The sequence below is a fragment of the Nansenia antarctica genome, assembly GCF_963989245.1.
Source record: "Nansenia antarctica genome assembly, chromosome: 3".
NCBI classification, from domain to species: Eukaryota; Metazoa; Chordata; class Actinopteri; order Argentiniformes; family Microstomatidae; genus Nansenia; species Nansenia antarctica.
In genome coordinates this window covers 62,773,083-62,793,974 of record NC_137688.1, presented here as the reverse complement: position 1 = coordinate 62,793,974, position 20,892 = coordinate 62,773,083, and the positions used below count along the sequence as shown (strand labels likewise).

At 47.0% G+C, this 20,892-nt stretch overlaps 1 protein-coding gene across 1 annotated transcript in view; it reads left to right on the top strand.

Annotated features, from left to right (window-relative positions):
* Positions 1-19,442, top strand: part of gnpat (glyceronephosphate O-acyltransferase) — a 32,881-nt gene extending 13,439 nt beyond the window's left edge. Inside the window, exons 11-16 of the mRNA XM_080525424.1 lie at positions 1,054-1,133; positions 12,757-12,897; positions 13,338-13,437; positions 15,930-16,023; positions 17,063-17,124; positions 18,249-19,442. Coding sequence (XP_080381550.1) covers positions 1,054-1,133; positions 12,757-12,897; positions 13,338-13,437; positions 15,930-16,023; positions 17,063-17,124; positions 18,249-18,292 — 521 coding nt within the window. The 3' untranslated portion in view covers positions 18,293-19,442. The remainder of the gene's footprint in view (positions 1-1,053; positions 1,134-12,756; positions 12,898-13,337; positions 13,438-15,929; positions 16,024-17,062; positions 17,125-18,248) is intronic.
* Positions 19,443-20,892: the final 1,450 nt, after the last annotated feature.

The following is a 20,892-nucleotide window of genomic DNA, read 5'->3' as shown; positions in this document are numbered from 1 at the left end:
TGTTACAGAGCAAATACAGAGGGTTCACGACAAGGTGCAAACCATACATAAGCCTCAAGAATAGAAAGACCAGATTAGACTTTGCCAAAAAAACATTTGAAAAAAAGCCAGCCCAGCTGTGGAACAGCATTCTTTGGACAGATGAAACTAAGATCAATCTGTACCAGAATGATGGGAAGAAAAAAGTATGGAGAAGGCTTGGAACGGCTCATGATCCGAAGCATATCACATCATCTGTAAAACACGGTGGAGGCAGTGTGATGGCATGGGCATGCATGGCTTCCAATGGCACTGGGTCACTAGTGTTTATTGATGATGTGACAGAAGACAGAAGCAGACGGATGAATTCTGAAGTGTTTAGGGATAGACTGTCTGCTCAGATTGAGACAAATTCAGCAACGTTGTTTGGACGGCGCTTCACAGTACAGATGGACAATGACCCAAAACATACTGCGTAAGCAACCCAGGAGGTCAATCACCTGATCTCAACCCGATCAAGCATGCATTCCACTTGCTGAAGACAAAACTAAAGGCAGAAAGACCCACGAACAAGCAACAACTGAAGACAGCTGCAGTAAAGGCCTGGCAAAGCATCACAAAGGAGGAGATCCAGCATTTGGTGATGTCCATGGGTTCCAGACTTCAGGCAGTCATTGCCTGCAAAGCATTCTCAACAAATATTACAAAAGAAAATGTTATTTATGATTATGTTAATTTGTCCAATTACATTTGAGCCCTTGAAAATAGGGGACTGTATACAAATGGCTGCAATTCCCAAACGTTTCATACAATATTTTTGTTAAACCCTTAAATGTAAGCTGAAAGTCTGGACTCTCATTTCAAATCCATTGTGGTGGTGTACACTGTACAGAGACAAAACTATGGAAATTGTGTCACTGTCCAAATATTTCCGTGGAGGTAGACATTGAACGACGGGCTCATTGTAATGCATGGAATGAGGAACGGTATCAAACACGTTTTGTGTGTGTGTGTGTGTGTGTGTGTGTGTGTGTGTGTGTGTGTGTGTGTGTGTGTGTGTGTTTGTGTTTACAGATGAAGTCTACAGCTGCTTCAGCTTCCTGTGGAACTTGTTCTCCAACGAGTTCATCCTCTGTCCTGGAGCCACACTGCAGGTATGTGTGTGTGTGTGTGTGTGTGTGTGTGTGTGTGTGTGTGTGTGTGTGTGTGTGTGTGTGTGTGTGTGTGTGTGTGTGTGTGTGTGTGTGTGTGTGTGTGTGTGTGTGTGTGTGTGTGTGTGTGTGTGTGTGTGTGTGTGTGTGTGTGTGTGTGTGTGTGTGTGTGTGTGTGTGTGTGTGTGTGTGTGTGTGTGTGTGTGTGTGTGTGTGTGTGTGTGTGTGTGTGTGTGTGTGTGTGTGTGTGTGTGTGTGTGTGTGTGTGTGTGTGTGTGTGTGTGTGTGTGTGTGTGTGTGTGTGTGTGTGAGTGAGTGACTGTCTCTCTCTCTGTGTGTGTGTGTGTGTGTGTGTGTGTGTCTCTCTGTGTGTGTGAGTGTTCTTTTTTTCTATATCTATCAAAATAAGCTGATGGTAGACCATATATCTGTTGTAATTGCTGGAAAGACCCTAGATCCCCCTCAACATACAAGTCCTTTATTGTGACAATATCCTTGCCTGTCCAACTAGAAAAGACTGGGTCAACTAAGGCAGGAAGAAAGGGGTGATTGTGGCATATTGGGCTGTCTATGTAGACCTTAGGCAGGTTGAGGAAAGATTGAATTTGTATTTGTTTCCGTATTTTTAAAGTTTAGTATAAATGTGTTGTTAATACAGGTTGGTGTCGTTGTTTTAACTGGATTATTAAGTAGTGCAAAAAGAAATGTAAGTCCACTTTATCTGATTAGGGCATCAACTCACTCTCCTTCTAGTTCATCTTGTAACCTGAAAAGCTTACCAAAGGTATCGATTAAGCGCAATAGTGGTGGGATAGATGTTTTGGGGCGCGACAGAAATAATGTTATATCATCTGCGAATAAAGATAAATTGTGAACTGTAGTCTGAATTTGGATTGGGGCAATATCTTGAATCGCTGGAATTTGTCTAGCGAGAACCTCAATAGCTAGATTAAAGAGATATGGAGGACAGGGACAGCCCTGTCGAACACCCCTCTGAAGATGGAAGGACTGTGAGATAATGTAACCTCCAGTAATCCAGATTCCCCTCAATAAAGAGGCACTGAGAGCGTCTTATAAAAAGTTCACGTTTATTTCACAGTTGTATTAAAAGGTTCTTCTCAGTCAGCAGATGCTGTGTGCTACGTGCTAGGTTCTTACTCAAAGGAAACAGTGACAGTGGCTACTGAGATCTATTGGATCACAACAAACAACATTTAGACACACTCTTACGGCCACATTCCACAACACAAGACACCGACATTTCCCCATACATACACCAATCCCGAATGTCTACGTTCCACAGATCAGCACATCACATCAGCACCTCCTATAACCCTCCAACCATACACAAACAATACAATACATCAAAATACATAAAAATACATCCACATGTTCTACTCACAATGCGCCGTGTTGTGACTGCTACTCGGCGTGCACACCGAACCTCAGACTTCCCAAACTGCCGCTCCACTTCCTCCTTTTAACCCCCGCCCTCCTGTTAACCGTAATCCCCTGACTAGGAGCGCACGGGACACATTCACCCCCCCCATTACTGATCATCGTCCCGATGATCAACCCACTGATGTCCCCCCCCCCTCCCACTAGGGTCTACCCTGCAACTCCTACCTCTGCAATCAAACTTGACACTATGTCTTTTAATGCCATTAGGCAGAGACGGTTAGTGTGTGCGACAACACTAGATACTGCACCCTCCTCTACCCCTCGCACTGCAGACCTCGGGAGATTGAAGGGATTTGTGTGCCTCCCTGCATTCTGCCTCCGAGACCGCCGTGGTGAAGGCAGCGGTGCCGGCCATTCCTCCCCCGTTGGCTCGGACTCCGACCCCCTCTCCAGCTGTTCAGAGTCTGATTCAGTTTCCTGCTGTTCCACTTCGGACACTACACCATCCGCCGCATCCCCGCCTTCATGCAGCAGCTGGCTCACAGCTGGAGACGCCGTTCCAGGGCGCCTCACCCTGAACCAAGCTTCACTCTCTGAGTCCACGGCCTCCTGAGCCTCCTTGGGACCTGGGCTCTCGAGACCCGGGCACTTGGGACCCGGCCCCTCCGGTTCCTCTGGACCACATGGTCGAAGCTCCATCCGGTGGATAGTCTTTGGGTCCTGGGACCCGTCCAGCGGGACCACGGTATAAACTGGTTTCTTGGCATCGGGTTGAGCCAACACCCGGAAAGGCCCCGGCATCCACAGATCCTGAATCTTGTGCCTCCCCTTGAAATTATGGTTGCGCCTGTAAACCAACTGACCAACCTCCAGCCCCGAATTGCGAGTTGCAGGGCCATGCCGTCTCTTGCGAGCCTCCGCAGCCTGCTCCATCTGCTGCCGTGCCGTCTGATGAGCTGCCTGCAGGCGCCTCTGATGCTCCTGGACCCAGTCATCCACAGTCCCTGAAAAGTCACCCTCCACCCCGAACAGAATGTCAATAGGCAGGTTAGGAGACTGACCAAACATCAAATAATATGGCGTATAACCTGTACTGGCATGCTCGGTGGTGTTATACGCAAACACGACCTCTGGCAGGTGCTCCACCCATCTCCTCTTCTTGTTTGGAGGGAGAGTCCTCAGCAGGTCATGCAGGGTGCGATTAAACCGCTCACATTGCCCGTTACCCTGGGGGTGGTACGGGGTGGTACGGCTCTGTTTGATATTATACATTTTGCATAGCTGATAAACTACATCCGCTTCAAAACACTTCCCTTGGTCTGAATGGATCCGTTGAGGGACACCGTACTTCTGAATCCACTCCCGTACTAGTGATTTCGCCACCGTCACAGCCTTCTGATCCCTTGTTGGAACCGCCACTGTAAATTTGGAAAACACATCTGTCAAAATTAAAACATTCTCGCGACCATCACTGGAGGGCTCTAAGACCGTAAAGTCCATGGCCACCACCTCCAACGGCCTGGATGCCATGAGACTTCCCAACTCAGTCACTACCTTCGGCACTGGGGCTTTTGAGACTATGCACCTCTTACACTGCTTACAGTAGGCCTCAATGTCTTGGTACATACCCGGCCAGTAGCATCGGGCTCTTATCAGTCCGAAGGTCCTCTCCACCCCCTGGTGTCCATGCATCCGTTGCAATACCTCCCCTTGCAGACTGCATGGCAACAGCACTTGCTTCACCTGACCCTGTCGGGTGTCCTGGAACAGCCGATAAACCCCCCCCCCTTCCTGCACCATCCGCTCCCACTGCCGCAGCAACTCGAGTGTCTGACTCTCCTCCTTGGTCCTCTCCACAGGCCCTGGTTTGCAGCCCTGAGCCCAGTACCTCGCGAAGGCCTTAATGACCGGGTCTACCTGCGGTTGCGATGACAGAACCTCCGCTGAATACACTGGGAAACTGGATGAGCAGCTCACCTCATTCACAGAGACGACCCCGCCCACCCCCTCCGGCCCCCCCGAGCCCTCTACTGCAGCCTGCCCAGGTAAAAAGGTGGCTACACTCTCAGAGACTCCAGGACGGGTGCACTGCCTAGAGAGAGCGTCTGCATTCCCATTCAGACTGCCCGGCCGATAGCGGATGTCAAAATCAAACCTAGCTAGGTCCGACACCCACCTCTGTTCAATAGCTCCAAGCCTAGCAGTCTGCAAATGGCTAAGGGGGTTGTTATCGGTAAAGATGGTAAACTTCCGCCCCAATAGGTACTCCCGGAACTTATCCGTCACAGCCCACTTCAGTCCCAGGAGCTCCAACTTCATTGCGCTGTAATTCTCCATATTTCTCTCCGCTGGCCGCAGGCCTCGACTCGCATAGGCAACCGGCCTTCTCCCCTCAGCCCTATCTTGCGACAGAACAGCTCCAAGCCCCTGATGGCTCGCATCGACCTCCAAATAAAACATCTTTGAAAAATCTGCATACGCCAGCACCGGGGCTGAAATTAACTTCTGCTTCAAACTCTGAAATGCAGACTCGCACTGGGGACTCCATAACTCCAGGAACTGGGGCCTACTCAGTCTCGAGCCCTGTCCCTTCGGAGAGGCAAGAGAGGACAAAACATGCAACGGCACAGCCAGCTGGGAGAAGCCCTTCACAAAGCGTCTGTAGTAGCCAGCAAATCCAAGAAACGACTTGAGTTCAGTATAGTTCTGTGGATGTGGCCACTCTGCTACCGCCTGAATCTTCTCTGGGTTGGTGGACACCCCCTCCTCGGAAATAACATGCCCCAGGTAGTTCACCTTATGCTGGAATAATGAGCACTTACTCCACTTCACCTTCAACCCATGCTGCCTGAACCGGGACAACACCAATCTCAGCCGGGCCAGGTGCTGCTCGAGGAAGGCGAAAAAACAACAACATAATCTAAATCAGTGGTCTTCAACCGGGGGTCCGCGACCCCTAGGGGGTCCGCAGAGGTACTGCAGGGGGTCCGCCAAATGTTTTCAGAATAATTAACAATTTTCACCAAAATAATTTGTGACAATTAAAAAATATAACAAAAGTTATATTGAGTAAACTAATAATAGGCAATTAATAGGCAATAATAAGCTACTTTTGACAAAAAACTATTTACAATAAAAATGTACTATTTACTATTTGCATTATGGGTAATGACCCGAGGCACTGTTGAAGCTGAGTGTTGATTAAACTGGTTGAGTTAAACGTGCGCAAGTTGTCCGAGTCCAATAATGATATTATAACTTCACATTATTAGTTACTACTATTAATTAGTGAAGCAGGATGGATACATTTGTAACAGTAACGAGACCTCGAGCTCGAGATCCAACGGCTAGGCCTACTCCTTCCACCTCGGCCCCAGCAGCGCCTGCCCCAGGGGCAGATAAACGCAAAAGAGAAAAGTCCCGAAAATATTCAGAAGTGTACCTAAAGTTTGGATTTACTTTCATAGAAACCGAAGGAGTGGAATTGCCGGTGTGTGTTGTTTGTGCGGCGACGCTCTCAAACGAAAGCATGAAGCCATCAAAGCTGCAACGACACTTTGAGACGAATCATGGCCACTTACAAGATAAAACACTGGACTACTTTCAGGCTCGTCTGCACTCTCTCCAAGGCCAACAGACAATGATAAGAAAATCTGCGAAAGTCGGTGAGCTTGCTTTGAAAGCCTCATATCAAGTTGCTCTTCGCGTTGCCCAGTGTAAAAAGCCATACACAATTGCAGAAGATTTGATATTGCCTGCGGCCACTGATATGTGCAAGACCATGTTTGGGAGTGATGGATATGGATATGCAGAAAAGTTGAAGACTATCCCATTGTCAGACACAACAATTGCTCGGCGAATTGGTGAAATGGCATCGGATGTGAGGGTGCAGTTAATTGAGAAAATTACAAACGGCGGAGGCATTTGCACTCCAATTGGATGAATCAGTGGACATGTCCAAAGACGCACAGCTCTTGGCATTTGTGCGCTTTGTTGACCAAGACGAAATGTAAATGTGAATGAATAAATGAAATGTGTGAAGAGTTCTTGTTTTGTAAGAAGCTTCCTGAACGCATAACAAGTGCTGAAATTTTCAAAGTGATTGATGACTTTTTCGGTGAAAATGACGTACGTTGGGCAAAGTGTGTCGCGGTGTGTACCGACGGTGCGCGCGCTATGACTGGGAAAAAGAGTGGACTGATGGCGCTTGTCAGAAAAGTCGCCCCCAAAGTGATGTGGACTCACTGCATGCTGCACAGAGAATCCCTCGCCGCTAAAGAAGTGAGTGCTGAGTTTGCCGATGTTATGGACACTGTTGTAAAGGCTGTACATTTTATTAAGAAGAGTGCCCTACAAACTTGCCTCTTCGCTTCTTTATGCGCCGCTACAGGAGAGGAACACACAGCGCTCCTTTACCATTCAGAAGTCAGATGGCTTTCCCGTGGATCCGTATTGGCACGAGTATTTGAATTACGCACAGCTATCCACGAATTTCTAATTGGCCAAAACCGCGCGGAGCTGGCTGCGCATTTCATCGACAATGCCTGGGTCTTTAAACTGGCATATCTGGCGGACGTTTTCGCAGAGTTGAACCGGCTGAACAGTTCTATGCAGGGCCGCAATACACACGCCATTCAGCTGTATGATAAGATGGAAGGCTTCCTGAAAAAAACGAAAAGATGGAGAGAGCGCGTAAGGGGAGATAACATCTCCATGTTTCCATCAGTGGAGGAGTTGGCGGATTCCGCGGTGATCTCGCCTGACGTGAAACGCGCAATTGGTAATCACTTGGAGGCACTTGAATGGCAATTCGAAAAATATTTTTCTGAGACTGAGTCCTGGAGAAAGGACAAGACCTGGATACAGTTTCCTTTCAAAGAGAATGCACCCGACGGCTCAAATCTGACAGCCGCTGAGGAAGATCAGCTGATCGACCTAACCACAGATAGTACACACAAGCATGTGTACGAGTCAAAGCCACTGATCCAGTTCTGGATCCATTGCCAAAAATTCTTCCCACAACTGACAGCAAAGGCCATGGTGAGCCTCTTGCCTTTTGCAACCACATATCTTTGCGAAAGTGGATTCTCCTCCCTCACCCACCTGAAGAGCAAATACCGTTCAAGACTGCAGCCTGAGGATGACATGATGCTCTGCCTGACAACCTCCATCTCCCCCAGAATAGACAAGCTGTGTACCACCCAGCAGGGCCAGTTATCTCACTGAGGTAAGCATACCTGACTTCCTGAAGCTAAATGTTTAATTGTTGAATAATAATAATAGAAAATATAAGCCTCATCAACAATAATAATAATAACCAATAATAATTATGCATGAACGTTTTATCAATCATAAACACATATAGGTTAATAACCCAGTAATTAGCCTGTTACTTATTAATTTTCCCTTGTGACCTGACCCCCTGCCTGTCTGCCGACTACTCCTCCTGTCTGACCCCCTGCCTGTCTGCCGACTACTCCACCTGCCTGCCGACCATTCTTCCTGCTTGATTCCCCACCTGTCTGCCGACCCTTCCTCCTGCCTGACCTCCCGCCTGCCTGACGACCCACCTGCCTATTCCCATCAGCCTTGTTACTAGAAATAAACCTTTATTATTTAACTCTTACCTGTTCACCTGTGTCTGCGTTTGGGTCCTACCTCTGGTCGTGACAAAATAGGTTAATAAGGTGAATAACGTTATTATAGGCCTTAAAATGTGACATAAAAAAAAAAAAAGTATTACAGGAGAGAAAAATGTATTACATGTGGGGGTCCCTGTTCTGGTTGTCTCTCGTCCAAGGGGTCCTTGGGCTGAAAAGGTTGAAGACCCCTGATCTAAATAAAGCAAAAGAGACTGAAAATGCTGGTCACCCAGAATCCTTTCCATGAGCCGTTGAAATGTCCCTGGAGCGTTACATAAACCAAATGGCATACGATTAAATTCATACAGCCCAAATGGAGTACAAAAAGCTGTCTTGTGCCTGTCCTTCTCCACTACTGCAACTTGATTGTATCCGCTGGCCAGATCCAATGTTGAAAACCATTTTGCTCCATGCAACGCATCAAGGGACTCCTCTATCCTGGGTAAAGGGTATGCATCTTTCCTGGTCTTCCAATTTAATGGGCGGTAGTCAACACACATCCTTATCTTGCCGTCCTTTTTCTTCACAATGACCAAGGGTGAGGAATAGGGGCTACTGCTTTCACTAATCACTCCCTGCTCCAACAGTTGTCTAATATGGGCCTTTACTTCCTCATACTGACTAGGGGGTAACCTTCGATATCTCTGACGAACTGGTGTCTCATCTGTCAGTGGAATCTCATGCTGTATGACATCAGTACCCCCCAACTCCTCATCACTAAATGCAAACACCCCGGCAAATTCAGCCAACAATGCCCTTGCCTGGCCCAGCTGCTGTTCAGTTAGGCTAGGACAACTAAACTGTAGTAGATGAGCATTTTCTGTTCCCTGACCCCCCACCACTGCCTCAGCTGAGCATACGGAAATCTGCACCTCCCGAGGTCCCACTTCCTGAAACAGCACTTCGCCTGCCCCTCCTACCACGACCTCAGCTGCATAAACATGAGCAATACGTGCATGAGGTTGCAAACACGTGTCGGTTGTGCCCACATTAAGAACAGGAACCAGAATCTGCCCCCCCTGCATCCTAACATATGCTGTGGATACCACCAGATTACCTGGTAGTACTCCCTCATCTAAGGCCAAGCCCTCAACCAGTACTGCCTGACCAGAAGTATTGTTACACTGGGGCCCTGTAGCTGGTATAAAACACATGGACCCGGCTGGCACCACCACCTCAGAGGAGGCTAACACTTTCGCAAACCCTTCCTTGACCCCCCCCGATTGTTTAGCAATCCCAACCCCAGAATGACATGACAAAATTCCACTGCAATCTTTTATTATATTCATGCCAACTAGGCCGGGGGTTTTAGCTTTTTCCAATTTTGTGACAGGGTCAGAGGGGTCTTGTACCACCAGAACACCACACTGGGGGAGTCTTTTCCCCATAAATTCCACATCCAATTGCATGTAACCCAAATAAGGCATTGACATTCCATTCAGAGTCAGCCACCCACATTCCTTTAAAGCACCCTCCCCCTTACTTTCAAAGTGCTCTCTAAAGAAACTCTCAGTAATCATGGTGACATTTGAACCTGTGTCCACTAGACATGGTACTTGCACTCCCCCCATATTAACCTGGATAACAGGTGTAGGCCCTATTAAAGTGCTGACTGCCTCCTCAACTGTATCCCCCGGACCTAGCAGCCCCCCACCTGTAGTTTGGTCCCTCACTACAGGGGGCGTTTCCCTGCTGCTCCTGAGTAGCTGCTACCACACCTGGGCCTGGAGCTACATTCCTGGTACCCTGGTTGTTCTTATCACAGAACCTAGCTATATGCCCAGCCCTCTCACATCTAAAGCATATTGGCCTACCAGAAGGGTCATACTTGGGCTCCTGCCTAGGGCGGCGCTGGCCTCTCCCACTCTGCACCTGCAGCTGCTCTAGCTTCTGGGTTAGAATCTCCATCCTCTCCTCCTGCTTCTTCATGGCGTCCCTGAGCTCACACAGAAGAGGGTCTGGTTTAGAGACAACATTAGCACAGTCTGCTACCCCTACTCCTGCTGCAGAAGCGTATGCTACTTTCCCTTTCAGAGAGTCCTCCTCCGCTAACAGAATGGCTTCCCGACGCAGGGTTAAAAACCTTATCTTAGAATCCTGTCTCAGGAGTTTTTTTAGTTCCCTACGGAGAGCAGGGTCCCTAACGTTCTCTGCAAACTGATTCCCCACCGCCTGCTCCCCACACAAATCTGCTGCCTCACTACAACGGTTTACCCCTCAGCCAATGACAGCAGTGCATGTGAATACTCTCTCAGGCTCTCCCCTTCTCTCTGCTTCCTATCAAAAAAACATTTCTGGGCCTGAGTCAAAGAGCATGGGTGTCCATATGCTTCCTCTAGGATTTTCAAGAGTAATGCTGGGTCTCTCCTTACCTCACTGGGACAATGTCTGATCTCCTGCTGTGCTTCCCCTTCAAGGTGGTCATAGAGGTAAGCTGCCTGCTCCCTAGGGGTGTACCTGTCAAAATTCACAGAGCCCTGAACATCATCCAACCACACGTGAAATGACATTGTACCCGTATGACCCGAAAACATGGTACCCTTCCTGTCCTTTGCCCTATATATCAGTTCAAACGCTGGAACCATGGTCACTGGAACCGCAGACTTAGCTGCGGGTGCAGGCGGAGGTGACCCAGAGTCCTGTAGTTGATGTGAGGGCGGTTTGGCCTCTGCTTCTGTCAATTTGGCTGAGAGTTTTTCATTTATGTCCCTCAGCTGGGCCATCTGCTCCTTTTCAGCTACCAGTCTCGCCTTCAAACTGCCCAGCTCCTTCTCCAGCTCCGCGGCCGACATGATGCGCCGGAGAGTCTGTCCCACCTCCCGCTGAAGTCTTCAGCCTATGCCACTGTTTCCTTTACAGAACCCTAAACCTAATCTGCTGTGAATTACTGTTCGTGACGCCAAACTGTAACCTCCAGTAATCCAGATTCCCCTCAATAAAGAGGCACTGAGAGCGTCTTATAAAAAGTTCACGTTTATTTCACAGTTGTATTAAAAGGTTGTTCTCAGTCAGCAGATGCTGTGTGCTACGTGCTAGGTTCTTACTCAAAGGAAACAGTGACAGTGGCTACTGAGATCTATTGGATCACAACAAACAACATTTAGACACACTCTTACGGCCACATTCCACAACACAAGACACCGACATTTCCCCATACATACACCAATCCCGAATGTCTACGTTCCACAGATCAGCACATCACATCAGCACCTCCTATAACCCTCCAACCATACACAAACAATACAATACATCAAAATACATAAAAATACATCCACATGTTCTACTCACAATGCGCCGTGTTGTGACTGCTACTCGGCGTGCACACCGAACCTCAGACTTCCCAAACTGGCGCTCCACTTCCTCCTTTTAACCCCCGCCCTCCTGTTAACCGTAATCCCCTGACTAGGAGCGCACGGGTCACAATAAGACAAAAGAAGACAAAACTAAAGGCAGAAAGACCCACGAACAAACAACAACTGAAGACAGCTGCAGTAAAGGCCTGGCAAAGCATCACAAAGGAGGAAACCCAGCATTTGGTGATGTCCATGGGTTCCAGACTTCAGGCAGTCATTGCCTTCAGGCAGACTTCGGGCAGTCATTGCAGTCATACTCGACAAAGTATTACACATGAACATTTCATTTATGATGAATTCTGAAGATGGAAGGATGTGAGATCTCACCGTTAGCTCCGAGGTTTCTTTGGAATGATTAACTCTAGAGCAGCCATGAGTGTGAGTAAAGAAAATGGTTCTATCTTTGCACTCAATACAATTTCAGGACCCTCCTTTCATGACTTTTCCTAGATATGTGCGTTCTACCACCCAGTATCCTTACATTTTCAAAATCACATCAGGATAAGCTAGTATATTATGTCACGACCCAACAGCAATGTGCGTACATTGATAGTCAAAGGGCTCGTTCCCACACAGGGCCGAGGCCGGACACAGGTAGATTAGCTCAGGGTTAGCTGACAGCACCCAGGTAGATGTTAAGGGGAAATGGCTTACCTGGCTCCGATGTATCGTGGCGTGGTCCGCGGGGATACTGAACAGCCCGCACGTTCGTTCAGTGGGGTGTTCCTTCCCGTTCAGTATTGACATATAACAAAACAAACAAAACCGGACACGACACAACACGACCTCGGGGGTAATCCACTATTCCACACGGTAATAGTCTTGATAATAATTGTCAAAGGGGTTCTCTTCTAGGTAAGGCGTCTCAATCAGTATTTCTCTTCTCAGTTAACTCCACTCTCAACTCTCTCGACTCTCAGGTAGCAAATGAGCACCTGTCATATACCTTTCGAGAGACCCGCCAACAGGCAAGCCACTCCCCCATGTACCCTGGGTAGCCAATCAACACCCCCTGAGCTTACCATGACAACTAGGAACAGTTGGATCGTGACAAAAGCTATTTTGACGTTTTTCTGTGTAGGAAGCAGTAGGAAGCAGTAGGAAGCAGGCCAATTTACAAGCGGCCAACTAGTGGTCGTTGTGTGTAAATAGCACAGGCTTTGTTATTCGTAAATTGAGATATAGCTGTTTTAATCTGGTCTAATGTTATATCCTCCCCCCCCCCCACAGGACTTTGAGGAGGCCGTCTACCTGTTGGAGAAGAGCGGAGCTGCCCAGGTGACCCAGCAGGTCGTCACGGCGACGGAGGGAGGACAGGACACGCGCTACTTCCTGTCTCGCCTGCTGGAGCCGTTCATACAGGGCTACCAGGTACACACACACACACACACACACACACACACGCGCACTCACACGGGCACACACACACACACGCACGCACGCACACACACGCGCGCGCGCACTCACACATACACACACACACGCACACACACACACACACACACTCACACACACCACACACACACACACAGTCACTCTCACACACACACACAACCACACTACTAAGCCTGTTAGTAGACCGTTACAGTAATCAAGTCTACTCAAAACAAATGATGCTTGGATGAGCTTTAAGGTCTTGTTTGGGGTAGGCTAGGCTAGGCTAGGCTAGGCTAGAGGTCAGACAGCTTTGCTCACTCCAAATGGATTACAAACAATACTTCCTCTGTCTTGATAGTATCAGTGGTTGTGTAACGTGCGTGTGTGTGTGTGTGTGTGTGTGTGTGTGTGTGTGTGTGTGTGTGTGTGTGTAGGTGGTGTGTAGGTTCCTGTGTGAGGTGGACAGTGAAGGTCTGACAGAGAAGGAGTTCATTCCTGCTGTCCGCAACTTTGCTGTCAAACTCATCCTGGCAGGTAAGCTACCTTCTCTCTCTCCCTCCCTCCACCTCCCTCCCCCCCCAGCAGTAGGCAGCTCCACAGCGTAGCTGAGCTGTGTGTCAGTGTTAGTGATGTACTGAAGGAAGTGAGCTACAACAGTCTGGACTCTGTATGATGGGGACTAAACCGCCCTCTAGTGGCTGTAGATCAGTGGTTCTCAACCTTTTTTGGGCCAGCTCCCCCCTGTCCATTATCCAGGTCTCTTACCGCCCCCCCATCAAAAAAAGTAGGCTTATTTTCTTCCCTGAATATTAATGTTGACTAATATTCTGTGTTATATCATTTAAAAAGCATGTCACTGAATGCCAAATAATAGATTGGATGTAACTGGGCAGTTGGAATATCATTATCATTAGTTTACCAGAGAGCAGAAAAGCCATGTGAATGTGAATAAAAATGCTGTTTCTGAGTGTTAAACAAACTCAGACAACATCAGAGAATACAGACAGACGCTACGGAACAGCTGCAATTTCACACATGTCCGGTGCAGAACAAACTGTAGGCTACAAAACTGTACATTACAACTAACATTGTTAGTTTTTTTAAGTATGCTGGTGTTGCATTTCTCCAAATTGCTGTTTTATGATGCTAATATTTGTGTGGTGGCCTGGGAAAACCCTTCACATGGTGGCATTTTGACATTTTCATTTTTTTATATTTCCATAAATTAGAAGTTCTCAGCTATTCATAACTGGTTGAATGACTGAGATAGCCCTTTATTTTAAAAGTTATGAGCATTTTAATGTATCATGTCAAAAAAAGTGAAAGGGGAGAAATCCTCCCCTTTCTCCTCCGGGTCGGGGGAGGAGCCTATGCAGATCGGCCGGTCTCGTTTGTCTGCTTGTGATGCGGTGGTAGTCTGCTCGCCTCGTCGGTATGCGAGGGACAGATCCATTTGTGTGTCTTCTAGTTAAGATTTTATTACTTTATGCTTATTGTGAGCATCAGTAAACTGGCACTGCGCTCTGGGAGTGCTCAGAGATGGGTGCTCTGACGGAAAACACGGTTTTGTCCGAGCGAACTGACTGTTCGTGCATTTACGAACGTACCCGTAATAACACTGATGACAGCTGATCAATACAAAAGACGCTGACAGCTGATGCGTTCGTTTCCAGGACATCACAAGAGGAGCAACATATCACAAAAAAGCGATCGCATATTTTAGTTTGTAAACGTTAAGACGAACACATCGCAATGCTAACCTCAGAATGGCACTAGGGATAACATCCACAACAACACTTAACAGTATGTTACACGTTTATGTAATATACTGTGATGAACCTGCGAGGCGAGGGGACATTCGTAGCTGATTTCTCTAGGTTCGATTATTGGTAAGCGACAGAGAACTTTCAGGACTGGTTTATTACAATACGATCGCTTTTTTGAGATAGGTTGTTCCTGCTGTGATGTTCTGGTATGGTGGTATGGTATTAGCACTCATTTAACTAAATTAAATAAACTGTATTGAAAGGAAGCGAACGCATAAGCGCAGAGGGTAGTGTGTATACGCGGGGAGGGAGTATTTGGCACGACAGGCTTACGTCACTGGCTGGGACATGGACTGAGTATCAAAACTAAAATAAGAAATGTTTCACTTATAGCCAACAATTACAATGAGCCCACAAACTGAAACATATGTCACTCAAGCATAGCCTACAAGGAAAACACTCATAGAAGTTGGGCATTGAAAGTTGGCTTGTGCTAGCATTAGCTATGGTGCATCTATGGTCAACATTACGTTACAGATGGGATGAACCGGGTTTCTTTCTATCGTAGCCTAGCATAGTATTGCAATTTCTGCACTGTACATGAACTGTCAAGATTCTTCTACAATGCAGCTTACCCAGACACATTGGAAACTATCAAAAGCTCTGCCTTTGCTAGCTGAGTTTTTAGCTTCTCCATCTTCTTGATGACACTCACTTTTATTTTTTTGGGAGCTGCGCTACATGTGTCTGCGTCACAGAGCCCGGCCAAGTTCAGAACACTGCGTTCTGGGAGCGATCAGAGATGGGCGCTCTGACTGAAAAGACGGTTTGTCCGAGCGAACTGACCGTTTGTGCATTTACGAATGTGCCCGTAATAACACTGCTGACAGCTGTTTTTCATGAGAAAAAAACGTTATGCGTGAACGCCCCCCAAGAACACCTCAACGCCCCCCTTTAAAAAACATTTGTTCCAGCGCCCCCCGATGTTGTCTGAACGCCCCCGTTGAGAAACGATGCTGTAGATGGAACAGCCCACAGACAGATTTAAGCATTCTGTTGACCTGTGTGTGTGTGTGTGTGTGTGTGTGTGTGTGTGTGTGTGTGTGTGTCTGTGTGTTTGTGTGTCTGTGTGTCTGTGTGTCTGTGTGTCTGTGTGTCTCTGTGTCTCTGTGTCTGTGTGTCTGTGTCTGTGTGTCTGTGTCTGTGTCTGTGTGTGTGTGTGTGTGTGTGTGTGTGTGTGTGTGTGTGTGTGTGTTCCAGGCCGTGTGAGGTACTATGAGGTGTTGTCGTCGGACCTTCAGAAGAACGCGCTGGCCGCTCTGCTGCGCCTGGGAGCCGTGCGCAAGGTCAGAGGGTAAGGTCAAAGTTCAACACCTCTGTCCTGCTCCATTTATGGTGCTTCTCCATTGCAGGGTTCCCGCGCTGGTCTTAAAAAGTCTTAAAGTCTAAAATCCAGCAATCCAATCTATAAGGCCTAAAAACGTCCCAAATTTCAGTTATTCGGTCAAAAAATTAGGTGCTAGGTCTTAAAAATTTGATCCTGCAAGGAAATCAGTCCGACCACATCTATTTACGCGGAAATTAATCAAGCTGGAACCAAAAAAATGCAAATTCGCTTCCATTGTTGTATGGCAGTGAAATCCCTAATTTCATCACCTCGAGGATGACAAAAAGCTATCATATATATGTATATATATATATATTATATATAACTCAGATTTGTAGCTATCCTGGTCTTCCTCAAACTGTTGCCATGTTCTCAACTCCGCTCAACATGAACAAACATCTGAACAAGAAGCAACTGCGTTCCAGACAAACTCCACCTCCGACTTTCAATGGAACGCATCATAAACCGAAAAAAAAACGACAATTCAGTAGTGCGTATTGAACCGTGGATGGTGAACCGTACGGTTCAATATAAAACCAAGTACCGTGTGTGTGTGTGTGTGTGTGTGTGTGTCTGTGTGTGTGTGTGTGTGTGTGTACCTCAGAATACTCTCCAGCAGTTCTATTGTACCTTTAACAATGTTTCTGTGAAAACTGTAATTATTCAACCTGTGTGTGTGTGTGTGGTAAACAGTCAGAAAATGCATCTTGCATCATTTCAAAACTCCCATTGAATTATGTGTCATTGTGTCTATTAGGAGTATTACGGTTAAGAGGGCACATTGGATTATGTGTCCTTGTGTCTATTAGGAGTATTACGGTTAAGAGGGCACATTGGATTATGTGTCCTTGTGTCTATTAGGAGTATTACGGTTGAGAGGGCACATTGGATTATGTGTCATTGTGTCTATTAGGAGTATTACGGTTAAGAGGGCACATTGGATTATGTGTCATTGTGTCTATTAGGAGTATTACGGTTGAGAGGTGTGACTGTTATTCTGTTACAGAGGCGACCAGGTCTTCCTCAAGGTCAACAAGATGGCCGTGAGCTCACTAGAAGACACACTGGGTGAGACACCACTACCCTCCCCCATCTAACACCTCTCACACCTCCCTCTCTCTCTCTCTCTCTCTCTCCCTTTCTCTCTCCCTCTCTCAGACCTCTCTCCCTCCCTCTCTCTCCCTCTCTCAGACCTCTCTCTCCCTCTCTCAGACCTCTCTCTCCCTCTCTCAGACCTCTCTCTCTCCCTCTCTCAGACCTCTCTCTCTCTCCCTCTCTCAGACCTCTCTCTCTCTCTCCCTCCCTCTCTCTCCCTCTCTCAGACCTCTCTCTCCCTCCCTCTCTATCCCTCTCTCAGACCTCTCTCTCTCTCTCTCCCTCCCTCTCTCAGACTTCTCTCTCCCTCCCTCTCTCTCCCTCTCTCTCTCCCTCTCTCAGACCTCGCTCTCCCTCTCTGACCCCTCTCTCTCTCCCTCTCTCAGACCTCCCTCTCTCTCTCTCCCCCTCCCTCTCTCTCCCTCCCTCCATCTCTTTCCCTCCCTCCATCTCTCTCCCTCTCTCTCTCTCTCCCTCCATCCCCCTCTCTCCCCCTCTCTCTCTCCCTCCATCTGTCTCTCTCTCTCTCTCTCTCTCTCTCTCCCCCTCCACCCGCCCCTCTCTCTCTCTCTCTCTGTCTCTGTTAGTCTTCCTGTGATGTGCTACTTCCTGTGATGCCCCAGGTCCACTGATATGGCACCGCCGCGTCCGTGACAACCAGCCAACCTATCACGATGCCCCAGTTCCACAAGCATAATATGCGAGAATATAATATTATTCTCTGCCTCTCTCTCTCCCTCTCTCCATCTCTCTCTCTCTCTCTCTCTCTCTCTCTTCATCTCTCTCTCTCTCTCTCTTCATCTCTGTCTCTCTCTCTCTCTCTCTCTTCATCTCTGTCTCTCTCTCTCTCTCTCTTCATCTCTCTCTCTCTTCATCTCTCTCTCTCTCTCTTCATCTCTGTCTCTCTCTCTCTTCATCCCTCTCTCTCTTCATCTCTCTCTCTCTCTTCATCTCTCTCTCTCTCTCTCTTCATCTCTCTCTCTCTCTCTCTCTTCATCTCTCTCTCTCTCTCTTCATCTCTGTCTCTCTCTCTCTCTCCATCTCTCTCTTCATCTCTCTCTTCATCTCTCTCTTCATCTCTCTCTCTCTCTTTTCAGGAGGGAAACGTCCCACTCAGAAAGTCGTCCCGGCTCGTCTATGATTGGCTCCCGTCGCGGGCCAATGAAAACCCCCCGGGGAGAGTCGACTTCACTCCGCCTCCTCATTTGCATAATGCCAAATATTGCGGGGAATCTCCTCGCCGTTGCCATGACGGCGCCTAGCGACAGCAGACGGAGGACGCCGCCCGACTACAAAGACTGCTGGTTCGTCACGTTCGAGAGAGGTGTCACACACACACACACACAAACAAACAAACAAACAAACGACAGTAAATCTCCCTCAGATCCCCCGAGCTAGCACGCTAACGTGCTAACACGCTAACCCCAGCGAGCATCTGGAGGCCTTTTTCTAACCGACGTCGCCGAGCTCGTTCAGACCCGGCGGCCATTTTGATGGAACACTTTTGATACGCGACGGTTCTCTGTCCCTCCCTCCCTCCCTCCGCTTGGGGCTTTTCTATTGGTTGTCGCTGTACATGTCAAAGGGATCATTTACATTTCTATTTTTTGGTGCACTTTTGTATTTGTGTGTATTTGTGTGTGTGTGTGTGTGTGTGTGTGTGTGTGTGTGTGTGTGTGTTCCCTCCTGCTGGGATGTTTGTATGTTTGTCTCTGGGAACCCGTTCCAAAAACAGAACTGGGTCAATGTCACAGCACTGTTTATACTATACGCCATTCTGTTTATAGAACCATTCTGTTTATAGACCTATAACACCATTCTGTTTATAGAACCATTCTGTTTATAGACCTATAACACCATTCTGTTTATAGAACCATTCTGTTTATAGAACTATAACACCATTCTGTTTATAGAACCATTCTGTTTATAGAACTATAACACCATTCTGTTTATAGAACCACCAGGTGAGATATGGGAGTATGTATGTTTATGCTCAGATCAGGGGTCAGGTTTAGGGGTCAGGGGTCGTACTGATCTGTGTCCAGGGGAAATATGCCAAACCGTGATCAAAGCCAAAGGGTTTGTGTTGCACTACAGCCATCTGTTTACATCTGTTTTATACAACTAGGGCTGCATCTGCCAAATGACACACACGCACACACACAAACACACACACACACACACACACACACACAGTACACACACTACACACACACACACACAGACACACGCACACACACACAGTACCTTATCATTCTGTGTGTATAATGTCATCTATGTTACCTTATCATTCTGTATGTGTGATGTCATCCATATTGCCTTATCATTCTCATTCTGTATGTGTGATGTCATCTATGTTACCTTAACGTTCTCATTCTTTTTGTGTGATGTCATCTATGTTACCTTAACATTCTGTATGTGTGATGTCATGTATGATGTCATCCATGTTACTGTACCAATCTGTATGTATGATGTCATCCATGTTACCATATCATTCTGTATGTATGATGTCACGTGTGGGTTTCTATCGTTGTAATAACGTTGTTGTCAGATTGTTGTAATAACGTCGTTGTTCTAACCTGAGTGGCTGCTGTTGTTTCCTAACTCTGCCTTGCCGTTGTAAAGAGATTCGCGAATCGGTTTTATTGATGATGATGATAAAGGTGATGATGCCTTGTAGTAAATCTACAGACTGAAGAAATCATGTTGATAAAGTATTTGATATCCATCGGACAGTGTGGTGGTCTGTCTGTGTTAAACGGGTACAGGGAAATGAGATATTTAAGCAATATAACACGAGAGGGAGTGCTGTTATTAAGATAATCACAGCCGTGCTGATATTCAGTATAACAGCACGACCTCCAGTGTGATGTTGCTTTTATACAACAGTTCTACAAGCGCCATTTATTTGTTAACAGTAATACGCGACACCAGATTATTATTGTTTGTTTATTTAATCATTGGGCTTCGCCAACACAAATAGTTCCACAACTGAACTTGCTCTTCAACTTGACTGTTGCCAAGCAACCTGAACACAAACATGTTCCTGCACAGCTACTTTTTATCCTGTACATTTATCTGTACGTTTCTATTCAGTGTTGGATCCAGTGAACTAAAAGTCTGTTGACAGCCACTTTCGTCCCCAATTCATAATTTAACTCCAATGTTATTTGTGGAAATATATCCATCTTTGCGATGCAAATGTGTAATGTAGCCTAGCCTAATGTAGCCTACCCTAATGTAGCCTAGCCTAATGTAACCTAGCCTAATATAGCCTAGCTTAATGTAGCCTAACGTAATGTAGCCTAGCCTAATGTGGCCTAGCCTAATGTAGCCTAGTCTAATGTAGCCTGGCCTAACGTAGCTTAGCCTAATGTAGCCTAGCCTAATGTAGCTTAGCCAAATGTAGCCTAGCCTAATTAATGGTAATGTAATAGAACACCTGTGGGGCGGAGTGATACATATAGTCAAAAGTCCCAGTGTTGTTATAGTCTATATCAGCGCTCATGGAGCCTCTTGTCCAATCAAATTACTTGGTCGGAACCAACTGTTGTATAATATATAATTATAGTATTGTATGAGATAAGAGGCATATTACTTTGGGGCAGAAATGTCATGTAAAAACAACAACAAGCAATGAATGAAATGTGGCATAATGTTGGCATCCGATTTAATGTTCAGACGTTTCTTTCCGAAAAATGTAAACACATGAAAATCAGTGACACATCACTAGTCAACTAA